Here is a 19,766-nt window from a genome sequence, read left to right as displayed (position 1 = left end):
CATCTCCCCAACCGACATCTTTTCTCCCTGCTCCTCTCCTCCCTCTCCCCCTCTCCCCACCTGAATAATCAACCTCAACCGCAACCGCAACCGCAACCTCCACCGCGACCTCTACCCCGCCCCTACTACACATATCCTCCCTCCCTTCCCGGCGCTCCCCCTCACGACTCAGACCAGATGCCCCCAAACCCTGCACCTTACCTGTAGAGCAACAGCCTACAAGCCCGTTTTCCTGCCATGGGCGCACTGCCCACCAAGGAAGATGGCCCCACCGGCTTGCCCTCGTCCCCGCGTAATAACCGCTCAGAGCACATCAACCCTTCCGCCTTTTCCCCTCACCCATCCCAGAGATCCTCCCACGAGGACCTGGACATTCCCCACGAGAAGCGTCTCGCCAAGCGTCAGATCGAAGTCTACTATCGCGACTTTTTCATGCTCTACCATGACCGCGAGCATGCCATAGCACGCATCGAGTCCGCTGCACGCGCGGGCCATATCGATGAGGCTACCAGGGTGAGGCTTCGGAAGGAACAGTTTATGCGGGAGCTCGAATACATTCGCCGCAAGCGCAACCCCATGAGCATTGCCCACTACGAAATTATACGCAAAATTGGACAAGGCAGCTTTGGCGAGGTCTTTCTCGTCAGGCATCGCGGCGATCGACGCTTGTATGCTATGAAAAAGTTGCAGAAGAGGGATATGATTTACAAGAGGCAGGTCCACCACGTCTGGCTCGAGCGCTTTGTTCTGGCCTCTGTCGGCGAGCACCCGCTTGTCGTCAAGATGCATTACTCGTTTCAAGACGAACACCATCTCTACTTTATCATGGAATACTTGCACGGCGGCGACATGATGACAATGTTTATCCGCAAGGAGTTTCTCCCCGAGGATTGGGCCCGTTTTTATATTGCCGAGCTCGTCGTCGCTATTGATGCCCTCCACAGGACGGGTATCATTCATCGCGATATCAAGCCCGACAATATTCTTTTCCGAAAAGACGGCCACATCTGCTTGTCTGATTTTGGCCTTTCGAAAAGTCTCATGCAGCCCTCGGAGCGCCACTGGCTTGCTATCACAAGCACAGAATACGTCAACCGCCCCAACTTTATCGAGCATATCCGCCGCGGTGATGTCGACTTCCCCCTTGCCTACAGAGTCAAGCTATGGAAGGCTCTGGCCAAGGAGAATGCTTTCTCCCAGGTTGGCACTCCCAATTATATCGCCCCAGAGGTTCTCCAGGATCGCAGTTACTCAGAGTCGTGCGACTGGTGGTCCGTCGGCGTTATTCTTTTTGAAATGCTTGTTGGTTGCCCCCCCTTCTGCTCCAGAGACCCGGCCAATGTGACTAGTATGATATGTCAGTGGAAGCGCTACTTTCACTTTCCCCGCGAGCTTCCCGAGTCAAGGATGAGCCCTGCGGCAAGAGACTTGATTTGTCGTCTCCTCTGCGATTCGCGCAATCGTCTGGGCGCCAAGCGTGGGTTGGAAGAATTTAAAGAACACCCTTTCTTTGCTGGCATTGATTGGCATAGTCTTGCCCGCACACCCGCTCCCTTTATCCCAGAGCTAGAGTCAGAAGAAGATACGCGCTATTTCGAGGACGACATCACAAAGTCGGACATTTCAAAGCTCATCCCGCGAAAACCCGAGATGGCGCAAGAGCCGTGCAGTGGACTGTTGGAAACTTTTGAAAGTGGAAACGAAGACACTCGCAATAGTACATCCAAGATAACGCGGCGTCGCTCCTCGAAGCGCTTCCGATATAACCGAAATAGAGACTTGGAGTTTGTCGGCTTCACATTTATACCAAGGCACCTGGACACACAATGGGGCGGCTACCAGAACTTGAACCATGAGCCACATCGGCATCACGCGGCAGTAAGGAGGGGACAGCAGTCGTCGACGATGACAAACGCGTTGTCACTGGAAGGTGGGAGAGAAGAGAGTCGGTTAAAGCCGTTGCGTTCCCCGCGCGGGGCGGAGGCCGCAGCAGTGATCGCTGCAGCAGAAGTTGTGACAGAAAAGAATCGTGGTACCCATCTTCCAGATCGTGTGACAGATGCAGCTCTCGAGTGCAAGCAAACGGAAACGTCGGATGGCAGAAGCGGACACGTCAGGTTTGTGGATACGAACGAGGCCGTCGAACCTCAAATGAGCGAAAATGTGCCACCAACCGTGTCTTCCACCGCAGACGGCGCGTTCGCCATCTCAACGCACATCCAGATGGACCGGGAGCAAACTCTATCCGAGCCAGAGAGCTTTCCTGCGATGGCACTCAAGAACGACGAGGAACTGGAAAATGATTCCGGCGGAGATTCCCTCGGTGAGAAAGCACTTGGTGCAGAGGTGGTGAAGGAGGTCTCGATTCGACCCTCTACTGTTTTTTGGGACGAATTACCGCCCAAGCAGACCGAGGAGAAGCGAGATGGGAGCATCACGCGAAGTCTTCACAGCTGCATTTCCCTCCCCGAGTTGCGATCGAAACATGCACGGTCAGACGTCGAGGACACTGATGCAGAAGACGAGACCCAAGGAATACCGGAATCCGCCAACATCGAGGCTGAGTCTGCATGCTCGGCCGGCACCGACGACGATGGTGTTGAGCGCCGCATGAGCCGCCTCCATATACCAGAGGAGGTTTCGTCTTGTCCCCCAATGAAAACTCCTCGCACGCGACAGGCTACAGGCACTAATTCACCGCAGAGTGGCGTTAACTTGAAACCGACTGCGTCCGAAGTTGATCTCTTCGTCGATTATGCATCCAGGGAACTGAACACTGCGTCAAGGGAGTTGACCAACACTCCCACAAGTAACGTTCCTGCCGTTATTCGGCATGCAAAGGAAGACCTGTCGGGGACTGCAGCTGAAATTCAAGAAAGCTTGGGGCCAAGGACCAGCACGTCCACAGCAAGCACTGATATGTCAGAGTTTCCGGATCGAGCGAATGCTCATCCAGTTCCTAACAATTCCGTCGTTTCCTCAGATTCAATGTAGTACAGAGCCTTACATTTTAGTGGTACGGGCGCACCTTTGTTGGAGCAGCCCCCTAACTCTTGTATATATGTAAACGAGTTATTATTGATGACAGGATCCATTTTGCTGAAGAAGTCATGCCATCTCAGTGTACCAGTTTCCATGCTCCCATGGCAAGACGCTGCCCTCAGAGGACAGTCTCCGAGCTCTTTCTCTCTCGCCGACGTCACATCCATTTGTCAGTAATTGTAATTGTTATACTTCACCTCTTTTCCCTCTTGTCCCCTGCGCAGGCTGACAAATCGGGAAAATAACGAAGCGCTAATTTTTACATATTCATTTTCAGCACAAAGGTTGGGCGTGCAACACGGATGTGTGTCGCGTAGTCGAGTCTGACAACCAGTTGTTGCTGCATTCTATACAACCAGTAGAGAGTACCTCCGAATCTCTTTACCATATCACGACAAAACGCGAAAACGTACCAACTCTCGGGAAGCAGCCGTTGTTGCTCCGTCACGTTCCAACACAAAAAGTAAGAAACCTCAAAACTGTTGATAATGAACCAAGACATGGGGCTACGCAGGCGGCATGTAAGGGATCGTAGCCAAAAAAATTCCTTCCCAACGGGAACGGCCTTGCAAGATGAAACGAAAAGTTGTCATTCTTTAGATCTCGAATCTAGCTTGTGTCATGAACTCAATTCTGACAAAGAGGGCGCTCAGCTAAGACAAATTCCATCTGATTCAGCGCTGAACGAACGCCTAGAAATGTTGGCGCGACAAGCGGCCGCCAGTGTGCTGGAAAGGGAACTCAAGGCGATTGATGAATTCAGTCGAAAGCATAATCAACGCATGATGAAGCGGGAACTGCTCCTTTGCGGTTTAGGTCTAATCTTTCTGGTCTGCCCTGCGCTCATTGTTTTCACACTCTTGGTCGATCTGCTCCCCCGAAATCATGTTGAAATTATGCGATACGCATCACATCAAAACGACTTCGTGGGGGCAGCATCTCGATTCTGCCTCCAAATTGCTTCGACGGCGCATCACGTCAGGGACGCAAACTCGCAAAGCGGCTGCTCATATCTGTGGGGCTGTTGTGGCGCACTAATAATTCTCCTACTCCTCATCCGCGGTACTGTCACTAAGCACAAAGTCCTGACACCATATCATCGGGAACAAATCAAAAAAGTCGAAAACCTCATCAAGTAGGGTCATGGCTCAAGGAATCAGTGCTTGCACTAACATTCAATTATCTGTGCGTGTCTTCCCCGACACGAAGACAAATTGAATAATGCAGCTTTGAAGCAAGACCTCAATGTTGAAGCTACCCCATTTGAACCTGTGCTTTCGAGACACAAGGAATCTATGTCCATTGCCGGGTATAGAAGAAGGGTGAGTCATGCGCGTGATTCGTCATTGCATCCGATGGATTTGACAACGGGAGAGATTTCGACTTGCTCGTCTAACGGTGGTGCCGGGATGTAAGTACCCGGCAATGACTGCACATCAGTTGGAAATTTATCAACGATTAGAACACCGGAATCTTGCATCAATGGGGATGGACAGTCTTCAATAATACCAAACCAATATATCACCATCCCAGGACCGAATCGGCCAACATAGGAACTTAATGAGCCTGTGTAATCCTTTGTCATTGTAAACTCATCTCCAAACTTCGCTTTGCTGTCGATCCAACATATCGGTTTCCCCCTCACGCCGATTGGGACTCGTAAAAGCACATCTGGTGTCTTGTGGCATCCCCGATCTCGCAACTCTTGCTCTGACTCAAACTCGACCCGCAAGTTCCTCAGCTCATCGAGAAGTCTAAGCTCATATTCCACACCAATCACAGTTCTTATCCGATCGACATGAGGGCCTGAGTATGCGTCACTTTCTACGCAAAGCCTAATTTCTTCGCGCAAACGTTGGCCTTTGATCCCACTCACGTCTTTCAAAGCCTTTGTTACTTGTTGTCGGCTCAATCTGGAGTGCAGTTCTAAAACCCGACGCGCAACCATAGTTGGGGATAGATCAATCCAATCTGCAATATCCAAGAGAGAATGACCAGCTTTGAAGCGGGTAACAAACGCATCACCATATTTCTGAATGAGATAAAATGTTTTCGCCATCTGGCGACAGTAAAGCTGCTGATGAATGTAGGAAAGAGTTTCAAAACTGTGTGCACTACACTGCCTCGCGAGAGCACTAACATCCGCGAAACTACGCAGTGTCACTTTCAAGCGCCTCCATTCTTCCATCTTCATTTCTCACCTGGAGGGATTAGCCAAATGGCCTGGTAAATACTCAATTTCCCGCAAGTGTTGTGACGGCTTCCGTATCGTCGAAGTCTAGAGCTGTTTCAAGTGCGAGTGCACTTTAAGCAGACTGCCTAGATGAGGATTGCATACTTCGTGGAAACGAGAAAAACCGGAAGCAACTGCTTTGGCAAATGTTTTTCAAACAACTGCGCTGCAATTTTTGAACCAGACACGGTACAGAGGATTGCCCCATTGCTCTATCAGGGTCTGCCAAGCCGTGGACTTCGGCGTCGACACAAAGAGCAAGCCCTCTGAAGCCAAGGTCGGAAATATTTCTACAGTATTTCAGTACGTGTACAGAATTCACATTATCTCTAATACTGTACCCAAGGGTACAGTATCTACTGTCCCGTCGCAGTTCTCGGTCTCAATTTTGATGCTAACAATAACGTTCATGCTTTTAGAGAATTGCATCGCAATTTCGACAGAAGCCAGCAAAGACCCGAAACCGAGTAAGCCGTATTTTTAAGGAGCCTCAGTAGGTCTCTTCTACGATATCGATTGCTTTACCCTGCAACGCAAATTATTTTTAATATGATCCCAACATTTCTTTCCAAAGGCTTGCAAAGAAATTTTCTTGATAGGGCTGTGCAGAGTGTCACATCTGTCATGAAGATTAAGGATACATGAGATTCAGAGCGTTTTTTGTATTGAAGCTCTCTGATCCAGTAAGGTATGGGGATGCGAAGAACACTTTTTACTCGTTTCTGTGCATCAAACGGTATCTATCGCTTTAGAAGTATACATACAGAACTGTGAGACCAACAGACCTCGCAATGAAGTAATGTCGGGATAGAAACCCTCTATGGAAAAATTACCCATTGCTGTACGACCCTTTCTGTTTTCACATCTTGCGCAGCCACAAGCATTTGTTTTTGTTATTATTAGCGATGGTTCAACTGTTGAATTTTAGCTATATTTATGCTCCAAGAAAACAGCAAACACTGTCGTTTTTAACTTTTCTCAGTCCGCGACATGTTGATTTTTTACTATTACGAGTGCACAGAAAGTGACGGCGATAGAAGCTTTCGTTTCTGACAAGACATAATAAAAACAACTGTGTATTTACAATGCAGTGGATTTCTTCATTGGTTCATATCTTTGTTTTTTAGCCATGCTATTGCACTAAAGGAGCGTTGCTTAAGCGGAAGGATTTAATATTTCTATTATTGATAAAGACACGAAGGATGGAGTGAACAGTTGTTTTCACTTGGAAAGGCTTCTATTGCCGATCTGTGTTCGTGCGTATGTAAACAGGAAATATCAGACCGAAGTGCATTTGAGAGAGGGGCCTTTCAGAACATTTCTGGTCAACAGCTTCCTTGCTAGCGCACTTCTCAGCAGAGATTGGGGAATGGACTGATGTATTTTGCGGCGGCGAATTCGTTTTACAATCTACCTGAGTGAACATGGGGATCCTGACAACCGCACGAGTTTCGCTCATTGCTCTCTTCTTTTGTGTGGTCCTTAGTCTCCCTGTAGCTCAGCCAAAAAAACCTCAAGAGACGAAAAGAAGTTCATTTCATGCTTTGCAACGCATGGGACTCAATGAATTGTTTTACAAAACAAATCAGTCTTCTCATGATCAGCTCGAAAAGGTTATGGTAGTTCGAGAAATGGACAATTCAGTTGCGTTGTCAGGCTTTATGACAAAAGATACAACTCTAGATGAGAGCGTGGACAACGGGACAAACATTAACGCAGAGAGAGCTGAGCAACTATCTGGAGAAAGGGAGCCATCTGCCTCAGCTCCAGGGCAAGAATCTGGTAAAGTCCCGCTGCGCTTCTTTACAGAAATCGACGATAAGAAGGTTTACGGAGGTTTGATAACATACAGTCATGCATTCCATCCTGCTCGAATTTGTCGAGTGATGAACGCATGCGTTCGGCCTGATGGCACTTTGGTACTACCGGAATGGATGAAGCGATACGACACTACAATCAGTTTTCATTGCGGTCACTCGAAACTGGAGTTTTCTCTCGAGGATAGCTTTCCTCCGCAGCCCTTAGACCCCTATGAACTTGTTGGTATTCATACATCACGACCAAGCATGCCAGACTTTATCAAAGACTTCATGTCAAATGCTATCGTCTTCGACTTGGTATACGGAGACCATCACGTCACGAAATCATGTCATTCTAGGAAGGGAACAGATTGCAACATATTTCCTACTCTGACGCAAGACTTTCGGCCAGCTGTCTATTTACACTCAAGGATAGAAGACATGGACGATAGAGTGTCTTGGGTCCGCCAGTTTGTAAGACTAATGAAGCCGCCAGACTCTGGGAAGCATGCTAAGATAACATATATGGAAGACGACAATGAAAACCAAGAAGGTATGCAGTGCTATCGGTCAGCTCTCTTCACAAGAGGCCCATACAACAAGAACTTTGTGGCAAAAGACCATCTCCAAAACATGCACTTCCTTCACCTTCATGAAATCGAAAAGAAAGCACGCGATTTAGTGGCGGAGGCGAAAGACCGCAACCATCACTGCAGCATTAATGTCACGATCTCTAATAGAAAGCTTGTGGATGGGACTAGAAGTAGACTTGTTGGTCGCTACATATTGAACATTCCTCAGCTTCGCAAAGCCTTATCACGTCAGGCTAGACGGATTCCGCGACTGCAACTCAAAGTATCCACAATGACGTTAGAAAGTAGATCGTTGCGATGGCACATGAATGCCATGCAGAAGACTGATATTTGGATAGCAGGGCACGGCCCACTGCTCACAAACATGATTTTCATGCGAGAAAACTCTACAATGATGGAAATACAGCCGTTTGGTTATTATCCACAAGAGTACGAAAAGATGGCCAAGCACCTAGCACACGTGAGCTATGATAGATATATTGCCCATCCCGACGAAGAAGGCTTCAAAGCATGCATGATGCACTTTTATCCCGAGGACCATAGATCACATAATGATGCTCTTGCACTACTTGCAAAATTTTCGGCCGCTGCTGCAAAATATGCTCAGTCTGACAGTACTCACTCGTTCGTCTTGACGCACTACAGGGATGCAAACCTACGACATGTTAAGACGTGCGCACTAATGCAGCGAATTGACACGAATGCTGGCAATCTAGCAACAGCAGTCGTTCGCCATGCGCGGCTACTCTGTGGGCTTCCAAAACCATCGGCTCGGACCAACTCCAAACTGAGAAAGAAGACATTAAGAACAAGGTCCAGGGCTATAAATTCGTAAATAGTCAATGTCACGAGTGTTTCAGGAGAAACCCTCAGTTATAAAAGCGAATCCATGTGCTCCAAGACGTTTCGTACATCGTCATCCTTCGGATCATGATTTTTCTTAGCAAGCATATTCTTGAGGGCGAAAATCTTGAAGCTGTTTTCAACCATAGGACAAGAAGCTACAGATGCAGCGCCTTTTGAATAACCTACGTCTCCCAAATCTCGAATGAGAACGCGTTGCGAATAGTGATGTTCTACACCATACTCAAGTGCCTGTACGATTTCCTCTGCATGAATAGAGTCATTTGTTAGTGCATAAAGTGCTTTGTGGGCGGCATACCTCACAAGAGGAACAGAGTTGTTTCTATACGATCGAATGACGCTTAGAAGTTGCTTGTCATGGGCCTCTGCACCAGATGTTATAGCAGAGATGGCTTTCAGTATCCATTCATAGGGCTCGTCAGTGTCGGATCCGACCTCATCAACTCCCAGTTGCGGTGTCATTGTAGTACGCTTACTCCTTTCTTCATTTTGTCGCCTGTCCTGGAATACCTTTTCAAGCTTCTCTCGCACGACAGGGTCGAGTTTTTCAAGATCAAACAAACCCTCTTGTTGCGTATATCCACTCTTCGACTCATTTTTTTCCTCCAAGTATTGCTTGCCTCTCTGCAACATTGCTTTGAGCTGATCAACAACTACTTGCGGGAACGCTGTCGTGGGGTCCGGGACAAGTGCTGCTCGCTGTGCGATATTTGCGAGCGCCTCAGCAGCCCTATACCTCAGGAAATAGTCTGGGCTCTCGAGGGCCTCTTTCAGCGCCAGGACTGCAGCGTCATTTTCGTTTGTGGGAGCTGCAGCTACAGCTCCAAGGGCCAATGCCGCTCGGCGTCGCAGGCCATATCCACCCAAGGCCGTCTGTTCCGTCGAAGTGCGCAGGACCTTGACCAGGGCTTTCTCAGCTTGCTTGACCTTAAACTTGTAGATCCACCACAATCCATAATACTTGACGGATCGATCCTCATGGAATTGTATGTTCCATATGGCCTCTTCCACGGACCGGGGACATGCGTCATCACGTTCGCTGCCTTCTCCTGTGCGATCGTCGTCACCCATCCCAGGAGGCGCTTCATCGGCAGGGGACAGGAGACCGCCTATGAGCTGGCCTGTATCCGAAAGAAAATCGAGTTGCTCGCCGTCAAGGGCGGAGTATCGCTCGCGCACGGTTGCAGCACGGTCATCGATGCTTCGTATAGCGGCAAGGCCCTCATGACCCGTGCTGTCGTATATCTGACGTAGAGAAGGGTCACCCAGCACAGCCCACGCCCGCGCGATGATTTCGAAGCGGGCACCGGCGTCGGCGTCGGTTTCCGTAGTCACATCGGGATGCAATGTCTTGGCGAGCTCGAGGTATGCTTTGCGAATCTCGTTGAGAGAAGGTGAGGACTTGGGGTTGGGTGGACGAAGGCCGAGAACCTCGTACAAGTTATTTGACGAAAGGGTAGCTCGGGCCGGTCGATACCGCCGTGCACGGAGTGAAGTAGTTGGTTGGTTCGCGCGGTGGGGCGGAAGCGGGACAGGCAAGACGAAAGAAAATGGCATGACTTAGAAGTGCGTTCACGGGATAACAGAAGAGCGGCCCACGCGCTGAAGTTGTTGTTTACAGCCTCCCCGATGCCTCTCGTTTTTGGAAGAGATCACTTGAGATTGTTTTGGGAATATATGTGTATATATTTCGAACAAGCAACGCTCTTGAAAGAAAAACATGTTTGGCAGGTATGGACTGGGTTTCTACTTCAAGCATTGAACAACTAGCTGGAGTAGTCTAGGAAGGAGAGAGCATTGAAAGGCAGGGCGGACGAGAAGGGCGATGAGATTAAGAAAGAACTTTTATTGTGCTTCACTACAGGCGCTGTTTTTGACATATTTTCGATATGGACTCAACGCCGGAATTGGGCAAAAATGGCTTCGACAGCAGCTTCCGATGTAAACTGGGTGTTCATGTCGACCGTTACATTGGACTGTTCATCTGTTGCTCCCAAGCTCACGGTGATATCCGGAGCCATGTTAGTATTGGGGATGTACTCCTTGTACGAGTCTGGGTTAGGTGGGACATCTCCCAGCAACTTCCTGCCCTCATCTAGTCTAGTCGGCACAACGGTCTGTATGATACTGACACCCCATTTCGTATACGGCAAGTCGTCGACGCTGCTGTAGATGGAAATGATGGGGGCCTCGTTGACGGTTTGCGGGTCGTAGTACTTTGCCCATTTGGACTCGTCCGGAGCTTTCTCATCATCGATTTTGACGCCCGCCTTGACCGAGTTGCCAGCGCCTTCGTCGCGGAAGAAGTCTGCGAGGCGGACCGAGACAGAGTTGACTTGTTCGTTGGAAAAGTTATTTATGGTGATGACGGGGGCCTTATTTAGTCGATCAACAGGGATGAAGGAGAGATACTTGGAGGTCGGGGGGATGTCCGGACTCGGGTCGTAGGCCATGCGCGGGGAGCGGTGACGTGGGGAGGTGGCGGCAGGGCGGAGCGGGGACGAGGCACGGAAGGAACCGGTCGGGATAATTGGAATGAAGGCTGTCATAGTGAAAGGATGGCGCAAGTGATGCTGGCGAGCGATGCTGGGATAGCGGAGGAGGTGTGAAGTTGTGAATGAGGAGGCGGAGAAAAGGGGATGGTGAGGTAGGGTTTCCCCCTGCAGGCCGAAAGGAAATAAAAAATCACTCCGAAGAGCTGTGTGAAGCATGCATTCCGAATCCAACAATATCTCCCGAGCTGCGCCGTCTTCGTACGTGGACACGGGGACACGCTGTCATTGTCATTTCACACGTACGACACGTGGGGAGTCCGTTTTCAATTCTGGTACTGTACATAAAAAGTTAAGCATCTCCTACAGTAAATTTAGATACACGCCTACTTTTCGAGCGTGTATCACTTGATCTAATATTTTCTTGTCACACTCGCGTTTGCTCTGTCATGAAACCGACGAACTCGTTTCACTGCCTCGTTTATGTATACCATCGCCATCTGCTGCAAATCCTTCTCGCCGTGGTGACCCACCGTTCTCACTTCCGGCTGCCGCTCCAGCTGCCGATCCAATCGTCACCGCTGATGCTGCCGAGTCTTGGCCGACCTGCATGAAAATCTTTCCCAGCTTTCTCAGCCCGGTCGCTCTTGCATGCAGCACGTCGGCCCGTTTTCTCACCCGTTTCCCTTCCGTGTGCTCTTTCTTTGGAAGCAGAAACCGTTCGATTCCCTTTTCCAAATTGTCTAACATCGACCGCGACTGTGTCTTGGACTTGTCCACACCAGACTCCACCACTGTACCAGATCCCATCGTGTACGGCGCATGTAAAATCCCCGGTCCTGTAATACTCAACCGTCCTTCCTCGTCGAGGTCCTGTATCAAGCATTCCAACTCCACTGTATTGTCCCGCAAATCCTTCCCGTCAAGGATAAAACTTGCCACTTCATCGATTGTGCTTTGAATATCAACAACAGTGATTTTCCACATCATATCAAACGCATTTTCGACCATGTCCAGCGCCATCCGTTGCGCCTCGCTTTCGTCGATCGAGCGCCCTTCCTTTTCCATCCGCATGACCCGTTCCTGCATCCGGCGTTGCTTGTCCATCACTTTCAACGCAGCTCCCGACGCTTTGATCTGTGTTGACAATTTGTGCGTCGTGTACCCAAACGAGCTCATCATCGCAGGAATCCCTAGCAAATGGTCACGCCCTAAATATATGTCTGCCTTCCGCGCATATATCTGTCCTATTGTGTACAACATTGCCGGGCCGCTGTTCGACTCGGCCATGCACGCGGCCTTCGTGTACGCCCATTGGATAAAAGCACTCTTGTCTCCATCCGTCCATGGCCGTAAGATTCGTATCAACTCATCCTCAAGCTTTCGAACTCTCTGCTTTTGGATTTTCTTCAAAAAGTCCTCCGCCGGGGCGTTTCCGTCTTCATCTACATTAGAGGCTAAAGAAGCGAGTTGCAAGTCACCAACGAGGAACTCAAACTGATCGGAACCGAATAGCATGTCAAAGAGTTGATTTGCCTCCATCGTTTCAACGTTATTCTCGTCCAAGCCTTGCATGCCATTCGAATCGTACAAGTTTCGTGTCTCTTCCTGCGAAAGTACTTGATAAGCCTCGCCTAATTTCTGAAACTTCTCCGTGGCCTGGGGATCGTCAGGATGTCTATCAGGATGACAATTTTTCGCTTGCAGATAGTACGCCTTTTTGATGGCGGAATCCGTAGCGTCGGGTTTGACGCCCAAAACATCGTACAAGCTTGTCTCTTTGACGACGCCATTGCGCTTTGCGGTTCGAGCAGACTCAGTTTTCGAGTTACGTGCCTCTCGCTCCCGGTCGTCCAAAATACGGGAAATGTCTTTCACCAGTTGATTGAGTTCATCATCCTCTTGGCACAACTCCTGCCCCTTCTTTGTGACTTTGAGGGCTTCGGACATTTTATCTGTCAACTTGAGAACTGTTCCTTTGGCAACCCAACTACGTGGCCAAGTAGGGGCAACCCTGATACATCGGTCGGCGTCGTCCAAGGCATAGTCAAAGCAAGTGTCTGGCTCCCCAAACTGTTGTTCCCTCTTGGCAAGAGCAATGTAGGCATCAAAACGTGCGGCATACATCTCCTTGGAGGGAAAGCGGTCCTCTGCTTCGCATGCGGAAATAGCGGCCGAAAAGGCAGCTACAGCGCCACGATAGTCCATCTCGGCGAGCAAGCGCGTGCCCCTCCCCAAGGCCCTGACACTGACGGCCTCAAACTCCTGATAGAGCTCAAGCGCGCGTTCGTACAGAACCTCGACATCCTCACTATTTGGACAGAGCTGAAAGCCCTTCTCCAGGGTTTCCTTTGCCTCTATGAAGCGCTCGCTCTCGATGAGGGCGGCGCCTATCCTGCACCAGGCCTTGGGCCAGGCGGGGTCTATCTCCGCGGCGGCGGAGCCGTCCTTGACGGCGGCGTCCAGATGGTGGCTGATGCGCGGGCGGTCCGTGGAATGGGCATCGCGCAGGTGGCGCGCGAGCTTGTAATGCGCGGCCGAGCGGTTCGAAAAGAGCTTCTTGTCGTCCGGCAGCCCCGACAGCGAGAGATGGTCGATGGCGGAGGAGTAGCCGTCGATGGCGCTGGTCCAGTCTCCGAGACGGAAGGCTGCGTTGGCGCGCTGGCGGGCGTCGTCAGCCATGCGTGCCGCGGGGCCGCGGCAGGGCGAGGGAAAGAAGGAGGAGGGTGGGGGGGGGGGAACGAGCAGTGGGAGGGAAGCGGAAACGAAACGAGGGGGAGGGGGTCGGGGTGGGGGTGGGTTGAAGAGAAAGGGGGGATGTGGGGTGGCGGTGTCGGGAGAAGGTAAGTTAAGAGTTAAGGCGGGCGGGGGGAGGGGTGGGTGCGAAAGGGTACGAGCAGTGGGGTGGGAGGAAAGCGGAAACGAAGGGAGGGGGTCAGACTTGAAGAGAAAGGGAGGTTATGGGATGGCGATGCTGGGAGAAGGTAAGTTAAGGCGGGCCGGGGAGGGGTGGGTGCGAAAGGGTACGTACGGTGCGGAGAGTGGAGAGGAGGCGGGAGTGCGAGAGGGGGAGTGGCGGGCGCGAGGCCGTGGGGCGGTGGCACGGTGGGGGCGTTGGTGGAGGGAGTTTGGTGCGTGGCTGGCAGGAGGAGATTCTGGCTTATCCACCGCTGTCCAAGCTCTTGGAGAGCTGCCACCTGCCTGTCGATCGCGACCGCGGCGCCGCGATCCCGATCCGCCGTCCCGTTTCCGGACACGTGGCCGCCTGACACGTTTCTAATCCCCCGCGGCCACTCACAAGAAGTCGCGCGCCAGAGGGGTGCTATTTTCGTTACTGTTGTTATGATTATATGCGACCGCGTACGCGTGTGCACGTGTCAGTTTCCGGGCCGGCTGATGTCAGCACTGTCAACAATCCACAATCGGGCCTTTGTCGAGTCGCCACGTGTACCCCCGATGCATCCGCGCTTGCCCTGTATCATTTTTTCCTGCCGTACCGCCTGCCTCGCGCCCAACGGCTCAACGTACTCTTGAGTTAAAAGAGCAGCGCAGTCAAGAGCCCAACGGGTCAACGTAATGTACTCTTGAGTTAAGGTTACTCTTGAATTAAAAGAGCAGTGCAGTCAAGAGTGTCGAGAGTGTTTGATGTCAAACTGCTGTCAACAGCATGCCTCGCCGGAGCGGGGAGCCATGACAATGCTGGCAATGTGAAATTGCCATCCGTGTCCTGGTTTCCCCGCTGCCGGTTCTGACATCGGGCTGCCATGATGCCAGCATCAACACGCTCGTTGCCGGGGAGCGTGCGCATCAGAGCCCTCGTTACGGGCAACGCGACTGGGCGGGCCGTTTATAGATTCAGCACGTGTGCACGTGTGCCGCGTGGACACGCCGTGTTGCGGGGGAGCTGCGTGTGCACGCACGCAGCTGTGCACACGCATGCATGGTCAGGGCCGTCGTCACGGGCAACGCTCTGTTAAGGGGAAAATCCTTAATTAAAAAGGGCTACAGTATTAGCCCTTTTTAACTAAGGGAAACAGCATCATAACTTGTTTACTTGCCGGCCGCATCCAACGCAATCGGGCAAATCCTCACTCTCTGCGTCCGCATCACGTGCGCGAGCATCCTGACGGTGCCGTACACCGTGCGGATGCACGGGATGTCGACCTGACACAGCTCGGCGAGTTCCACGACGGCGCCCATGATCGTCTGCACCTCCATCTCGCGGCCAGCCTCGCAGTCCTGCAGCATGGAGGTGCGGTGCCTGCCGACGCGCGCGGCGCCGTCCACGCGGCGCTCGATCGGGACGCGCATCGTCGAGCCGAGGCGCGCGGCCACGGCCTCGACCTCGCGCATCACGGACATCACCACGGCGCGCGAGTAGTCCACCGTGCATAGCTCGTCCAGCGTCGCGTGCGTCAGCGCCGACAGCGGGTTCACCGCCACCGTGCCCCACAGCTTGAGCCACAGCTCGCCGCGCACGTCCGCCAGCACGGGCGCCTTGAACCCGGCCGCCACCAGCATCCCCGACACCCGCGTCACGCGCTCCGTCGTCGCCCCGCTCGGCTCGCCCACGGGGAACCGCACCCCCTCCACGTGCACCACCTCCCCCGGCCGCGAGATGTGCGCCGCGGGGTACACCACCGTGGCTATGATCTTGCCCGAATCAATCCCCGTCTTGAGCGCACCGCCAGCGTCCACCGCCTCTACCGTCCGGTTGCGGAACTCGGCAGGCCCGTTGTACTCCTGGAAGTACCACCACGGAATCCCGTTTTGCGTCGTCAGGATCACTGTGTGCTCCCCTACGATTCCTGGCAGCGCGGGGAGCACCGACGCGATTTGATGCATCTTCAGCCCGAGCACCACCACGTCTTGCACTGGGACGTTCGCCAATGAGCCCGTGAAGACGGAGTCGGCTGATGATTGCACCACCGTACCGTCCGGCTTAATGAGCTTGAGGGCGTGCGCCTCTTGCATGGCGGCCAGATGCGCGCCGCGCGCGAAAAAAGTCACCACATGGCCTTGGCGCGATAGCTCCACACCGAGCAAGCCCCCGATGGCTCCCGCGCCGACTATGCATATCGAGGACTTGCCGCTCGCAGCCATTGAAGGTGTTGATGGTCCGAATCTGGTGGTGTTAGTGGTGGGGAGGGAGGGCGAAGGATTGCTCAACGGAGCTTCATCTCCGAAACTCCGGCACCAGTACACTACAGCCTACAGTATGCGCGCCAGTGCATGTGAGCCCGTGCTGCCTGCGCCCATTGATTATAATTTTGTCATACAAGCCGTGGCACCGCTCCCTCGTCCCACCCTCTCATACGGTATGAGAGGGTGGGACGAGGGAGCGGGAGCGTACTGCGTGTCCCATAGGATGGATCCCTGCCGGGTTCTCCCCCACTTCCCCACTCCAGTCCGGGCGTCCGCAACAAGAGCACTTCCACCTCGCACGCCAGATACAAACAGTCTTCATGCCGCGCCGTCCGCGCGAGCTCCTGAATGCTCAAATGCGCACTGAGCTGCGTAAACGTCTGCGCACCGTTGTCCCGCCGCCCGTCTCGGACATCGGTACATCTGCAGCCGTCGACGAGTTTGCGGACACCTTCCAGTCTCGATGGGTACGCATCCCAGAACATTGTAACGGCGACGGCGACGAAGAAGGTACTCTACTCGAAAAAGAGAAAGAGCAAGCCACACCACCAAATGAGGGCGATGAAAAGACAGAGGCCCAAAGGAAAGTGCATGCGTTTTGCAACGTCCTCGCAGAGGTTCAATCCGATTTTCAAAACAGCAACCGTCCATACGCTGCCGTCATGGCCCAGCACGCCATCCACTTGGTCAGGGAAGGAAAGCAGGATGACATCAATCCTGGTTTATGGGCTTTTGTCAACGCAAAAGAGAAGGCCATGAGAGAAAAGGACAAGCCGCCTTGAACTCAACTACACCACTGTATGCTACCCTGTCCCTTCCACCCTTCTGCGGGTAAGCGCATCGCTAACGTCTATATCAGTTGTAGCCTGTGGAAGCCCAGCCCTTGTCCTGGTATCGCAAAACATGGTGTCAAAACGTAATGTCAAGGTGTCAGATGCTGATCAATATGAAAAGCTCCTTTCAGAAGTGATGTCGTGGCCCCCTACCATTTCTTGCAAAGCCACTCGCAGTTCCCTAATTCTCTTGCGGTTCGCATCAAAGTCCTTTTCTCCAAGCCTCGACGCGCTGCGATATTCTACAGTTGATTGATCCGGCTGGAACAAGAACTCGACGTCATCCACAAACCCAAACGTCTTCGATTTGAACTCGGCATAAACTGCTCACAAGAAATGCCCGCCCGCGTAGTCGCCGACGTCAAAAGCACGGTGTCAGAATAAAAGAAGAAGCAAGATACCCGTACCGTCACGCAAGTTCAAGGAAACTGTCATAACGTACTGTAGTGTCCCTCTCCTACTTCGCTTTTTGTCGGCCGGCTTTCGATTATCTTCGTTCGAGGATAGTTCTCGATAGCCTTTGTGACATCCCTAATGGCTCCTGCCATAGTCTTCTTCGATCCTGCACTTGTATAAGTCCATGGAGGAACGAAGTGCGAGTCATACTGCGGTCGCAATGTACCGTACACCAATGTCAATGTCAGTACCAGTCACCGAGATCTGCTTAGCATGCCGTGCTAAAATCCTAACGCGCAGACAAGCCAAATTACGTACCGCATTAGCCATAGACGAGATGCAGTTCGGAGATGCAGGGCAGCTGTCCAAGTAGCGTTCGGAGCGCAAGCCAACGTTGCTGGGCTTCTCGCCACTGAAGTTAAACAAGCCCGCCGAACTGGCTTGCGGGAGCACAATTATCGCTCCTACTGTTAAAGCCCCTGTCACGAGCAGGAGTTTGGCGCCAGAAGCCAGGTTTCCGAGCCCCATGGTCGAGATGCCCATCGCTGGTTTGCGGCATGTCGAGGGTGTTGGCAGGCCCTGTGAAAGGAAACCAGACTTGACACCCGCAAGGGATGAAACAAACGCTGTGTTCAACATTCTGGCTTTCTCGCTGGATGTTTTAGTTCCGACTTCGGTGTCAATCGCAACTCTGAGATGGCTGAGAAGAGGAGTCGAACCTTATTCCGCTTCACTGTTTACGAAGATGGCAAGAATCAGAATCGGGAGATCCAAAGAAAAAGTAAAAACAATTTTGGTGTACAGTAGCATTCCCGCATAATTTTAAAGCAAAACATTTCTGGTGCATCTTTGCCATTCATCTGGGAATTTCAGCAGCACAAAGTGAGAGGAACACATTCGCATCCCTGCATGCTTTGACAAAACTACTCCTATGTCGCACGTGACGTCGCGCCGTTTCCATTTCAAGAGACATATCTGAAACGGCTTATGCGAGGAGCTTCTGAACGATCTCCCTCAAAAGAGTACCATCCACTTCTTGTTTGTGGTCCTTCATAACTGCCCTTTGTACAAAAAAACATGAGCCAACCAATCCAAGTGGAAACAAACCGGAAGCAGCTCTGTCAGAGAATCGGTTTGATAAATATCGCGCAATGCCGAGTAACCAGTTCCAGGAACACGCGCATAGAAACGAATTGACGTTAAACTTACCCCATAACCTTACCCATGTCCCCCTTCTTCGAAGCACCGGTCTTCTCAATGGCTTCCTTTGCCCAAGCCGTAGTCTGCTCTTCACCCACCAAGCTTGGCAACCACTGTTCAATGATTTCTAATTCCTTTTGCTCGGCCTCAGCTAAATCATCTCGCCCTCCATCCCGGAACATGGCAATACTCTCCGTGCGCATCTTTGCAAGCTTTCTCAGTTGCGTCATCGCCACATCATCTGGTAGCGTGTCCCCGCTTCCAGTTTCCTTTAGGGCGTTCAGAAAGGCTGCGCGAATTCCGCGCAGTGCTCTGAGAGCATCCTTGTCCTTGGACTTCATCGCATCCTTCATTTTCTGACCAACTTCAGTCTCAATTGAGGCTCTAGGTGTGCGGCTGGCAGAAAATCGCCTCACCGCCGGACATACATGCCTGGTGAGTTGTGAGGCTCGCAAGAAGGTCCGGCCGGATGTCACAACGAAAGCAGTCCTTCCGCGCATGACGGGCGATGCCATTGCTCCTCCTTGTCTTGGTGCCGTAGTTTGCAATGCAAACCTGTTACGCAAGCTTGGAATTCCTCTGCTCTGTAGAGAACAAAAGCCAACTCTCCAGCGTGTTACAAGCAGGTACTAGGCGTAACCTGAAGGGCTAGTTCGGGACACATTCGCTGTCGAAAACGATTCTCTGTGCAGAGTGCTGCACAGTCTGCACAAAGTGACGACGAGCTCAAGAAGAAAAATTTACAAAGAGGCGGATTGATCAAATCAAATGTCTCATTTTATTTCTCTCTTTTTTTTTTTTTTTTTGTCAATGGCATCGGTTCGATTTGCTCTGAAGGACCACCATTTTATCGCAGTCTAATAAATATCAATGAATGTAGACCTGAAGTAGGCTGTGCCTCGACATAAGGGGGGTCTCAACGTTACTGAGTATGGGCCCCTGTCTGATGAATGAAGACCATTTAAATTGACAAATTTGGGACAAAGGCCCGGCTTCGATCAGACTTCGTCGCCAGGGTACCTTTCAACTCCAGCTCAGTAGCAATTCGTCGCATCTTTCTCTCGACATTGCAAGATGTCAAGTGCTATAGATGACCCCGGCCTCATAGAAGCAAACGGGAGGAGAAAGACAGAGCTGCAAGTTGCACGAATGCTCCCCAAGCAATAGTC

The 19,766-nt window shown here is 51.7% G+C and overlaps 7 protein-coding genes; 2 read left to right on the top strand and 5 right to left on the bottom strand.

Moving 5' to 3' along the window:
* The first annotated feature begins 237 nt into the window (after nt 1–237).
* On the top strand, nt 238–3,087 carry CHC_T00009319001 (Serine/threonine protein kinase Nuclear). XM_005711016.1 is given in 2 exon segments: nt 238–2,994; nt 2,995–3,087. The coding sequence occupies 1 exon segment, from the start codon at nt 238–240 to the stop codon at nt 2,992–2,994; it is 2,757 nt and encodes a 918-aa protein (XP_005711073.1). The 3' UTR covers nt 2,995–3,087.
* Nucleotides 3,088–6,699: 3,612 nt separating this feature from the next.
* CHC_T00007427001 (hypothetical protein) lies at nt 6,700–8,502 on the top strand. The gene has a single exon (XM_005711015.1). It carries the CDS (start codon nt 6,700–6,702, stop codon nt 8,500–8,502), a length of 1,803 nt encoding a protein of 600 aa, XP_005711072.1.
* A 38-nt stretch (nt 8,503–8,540) lies between these two features.
* CHC_T00009149001 (putative phycocyanobilin Cys-84 alpha-C-phycocyanin lyase, CpcE subunit) lies at nt 8,541–10,088 on the bottom strand. The gene has a single exon (XM_005711014.1). The coding sequence runs from the start codon at nt 10,086–10,088 to the stop codon at nt 8,541–8,543; it is 1,548 nt and encodes a 515-aa protein (XP_005711071.1).
* Nucleotides 10,089–10,426: 338 nt separating this feature from the next.
* On the bottom strand, nt 10,427–10,984 carry CHC_T00007426001 (hypothetical protein). The gene has a single exon (XM_005711013.1). It carries the CDS (start codon nt 10,982–10,984, stop codon nt 10,427–10,429), a length of 558 nt encoding a protein of 185 aa, XP_005711070.1.
* A 266-nt stretch (nt 10,985–11,250) lies between these two features.
* On the bottom strand, nt 11,251–13,705 carry CHC_T00007425001 (hypothetical protein). XM_005711012.1 is given in 2 exon segments: nt 11,251–11,470; nt 11,471–13,705. The coding sequence occupies 1 exon segment, from the start codon at nt 13,703–13,705 to the stop codon at nt 11,471–11,473; it is 2,235 nt and encodes a 744-aa protein (XP_005711069.1). The 3' UTR covers nt 11,251–11,470.
* A 1,368-nt stretch (nt 13,706–15,073) lies between these two features.
* CHC_T00007424001 (hypothetical protein) lies at nt 15,074–16,126 on the bottom strand. The gene has a single exon (XM_005711011.1). The coding sequence runs from the start codon at nt 16,124–16,126 to the stop codon at nt 15,074–15,076; it is 1,053 nt and encodes a 350-aa protein (XP_005711068.1).
* Nucleotides 16,127–16,869: 743 nt separating this feature from the next.
* Nucleotides 16,870–19,503, bottom strand: CHC_T00007423001 (hypothetical protein). XM_005711010.1 is given in 7 exon segments: nt 16,870–17,023; nt 17,024–17,056; nt 17,155–17,324; nt 17,444–17,606; nt 17,716–18,116; nt 18,620–19,226; nt 19,480–19,503. The coding sequence occupies 6 exon segments, from the start codon at nt 19,501–19,503 to the stop codon at nt 17,024–17,026; spliced, it is 1,398 nt and encodes a 465-aa protein (XP_005711067.1). The 3' UTR covers nt 16,870–17,023.
* Nucleotides 19,504–19,766: the final 263 nt, after the last annotated feature.

The sequence above is a fragment of the Chondrus crispus genome, genomic scaffold, assembly GCF_000350225.1.
Source record: "Chondrus crispus Stackhouse genomic scaffold, scaffold_73, whole genome shotgun sequence".
Taxonomy (NCBI): Eukaryota; Rhodophyta; class Florideophyceae; order Gigartinales; family Gigartinaceae; genus Chondrus; species Chondrus crispus.
This window is presented reverse-complemented; position numbering and strand designations above follow the sequence as displayed.

What these genes read in the sequence shown, in the direction of transcription:
- CHC_T00009319001 (XM_005711016.1), top strand. Translation starts at nt 238, where the DNA reads ATGGGCGCACTGCCCACCAAGGAAGATGGCCCCACCGGCTTGCCCTCG.
- CHC_T00007427001 (XM_005711015.1), top strand. Translation starts at nt 6,700, where the DNA reads ATGGGGATCCTGACAACCGCACGAGTTTCGCTCATTGCTCTCTTCTTT.
- CHC_T00009149001 (XM_005711014.1), bottom strand. Translation starts at nt 10,088, where the DNA reads ATGCCATTTTCTTTCGTCTTGCCTGTCCCGCTTCCGCCCCACCGCGCG.
- CHC_T00007426001 (XM_005711013.1), bottom strand. Translation starts at nt 10,984, where the DNA reads ATGGCCTACGACCCGAGTCCGGACATCCCCCCGACCTCCAAGTATCTC.
- CHC_T00007425001 (XM_005711012.1), bottom strand. Translation starts at nt 13,705, where the DNA reads ATGGCTGACGACGCCCGCCAGCGCGCCAACGCAGCCTTCCGTCTCGGA.
- CHC_T00007424001 (XM_005711011.1), bottom strand. Translation starts at nt 16,126, where the DNA reads ATGGCTGCGAGCGGCAAGTCCTCGATATGCATAGTCGGCGCGGGAGCC.
- CHC_T00007423001 (XM_005711010.1), bottom strand. Translation starts at nt 19,503, where the DNA reads ATGTCGAGGCACAGCCTACTTCAG. An exon ending in CGAGGCACAGCCTACTTCAG is followed by an intron (nt 19,227 to 19,479) that starts GTCTACATTCAT and finishes GGTTACGCCTAG; the next exon opens with TACCTGCTTGTAACACGCTG. An exon ending in TTCGAAGAAGGGGGACATGG is followed by an intron (nt 18,117 to 18,619) that starts GTAAGGTTATGG and finishes AAGCGGAATAAG; the next exon opens with GTTCGACTCCTCTTCTCAGC.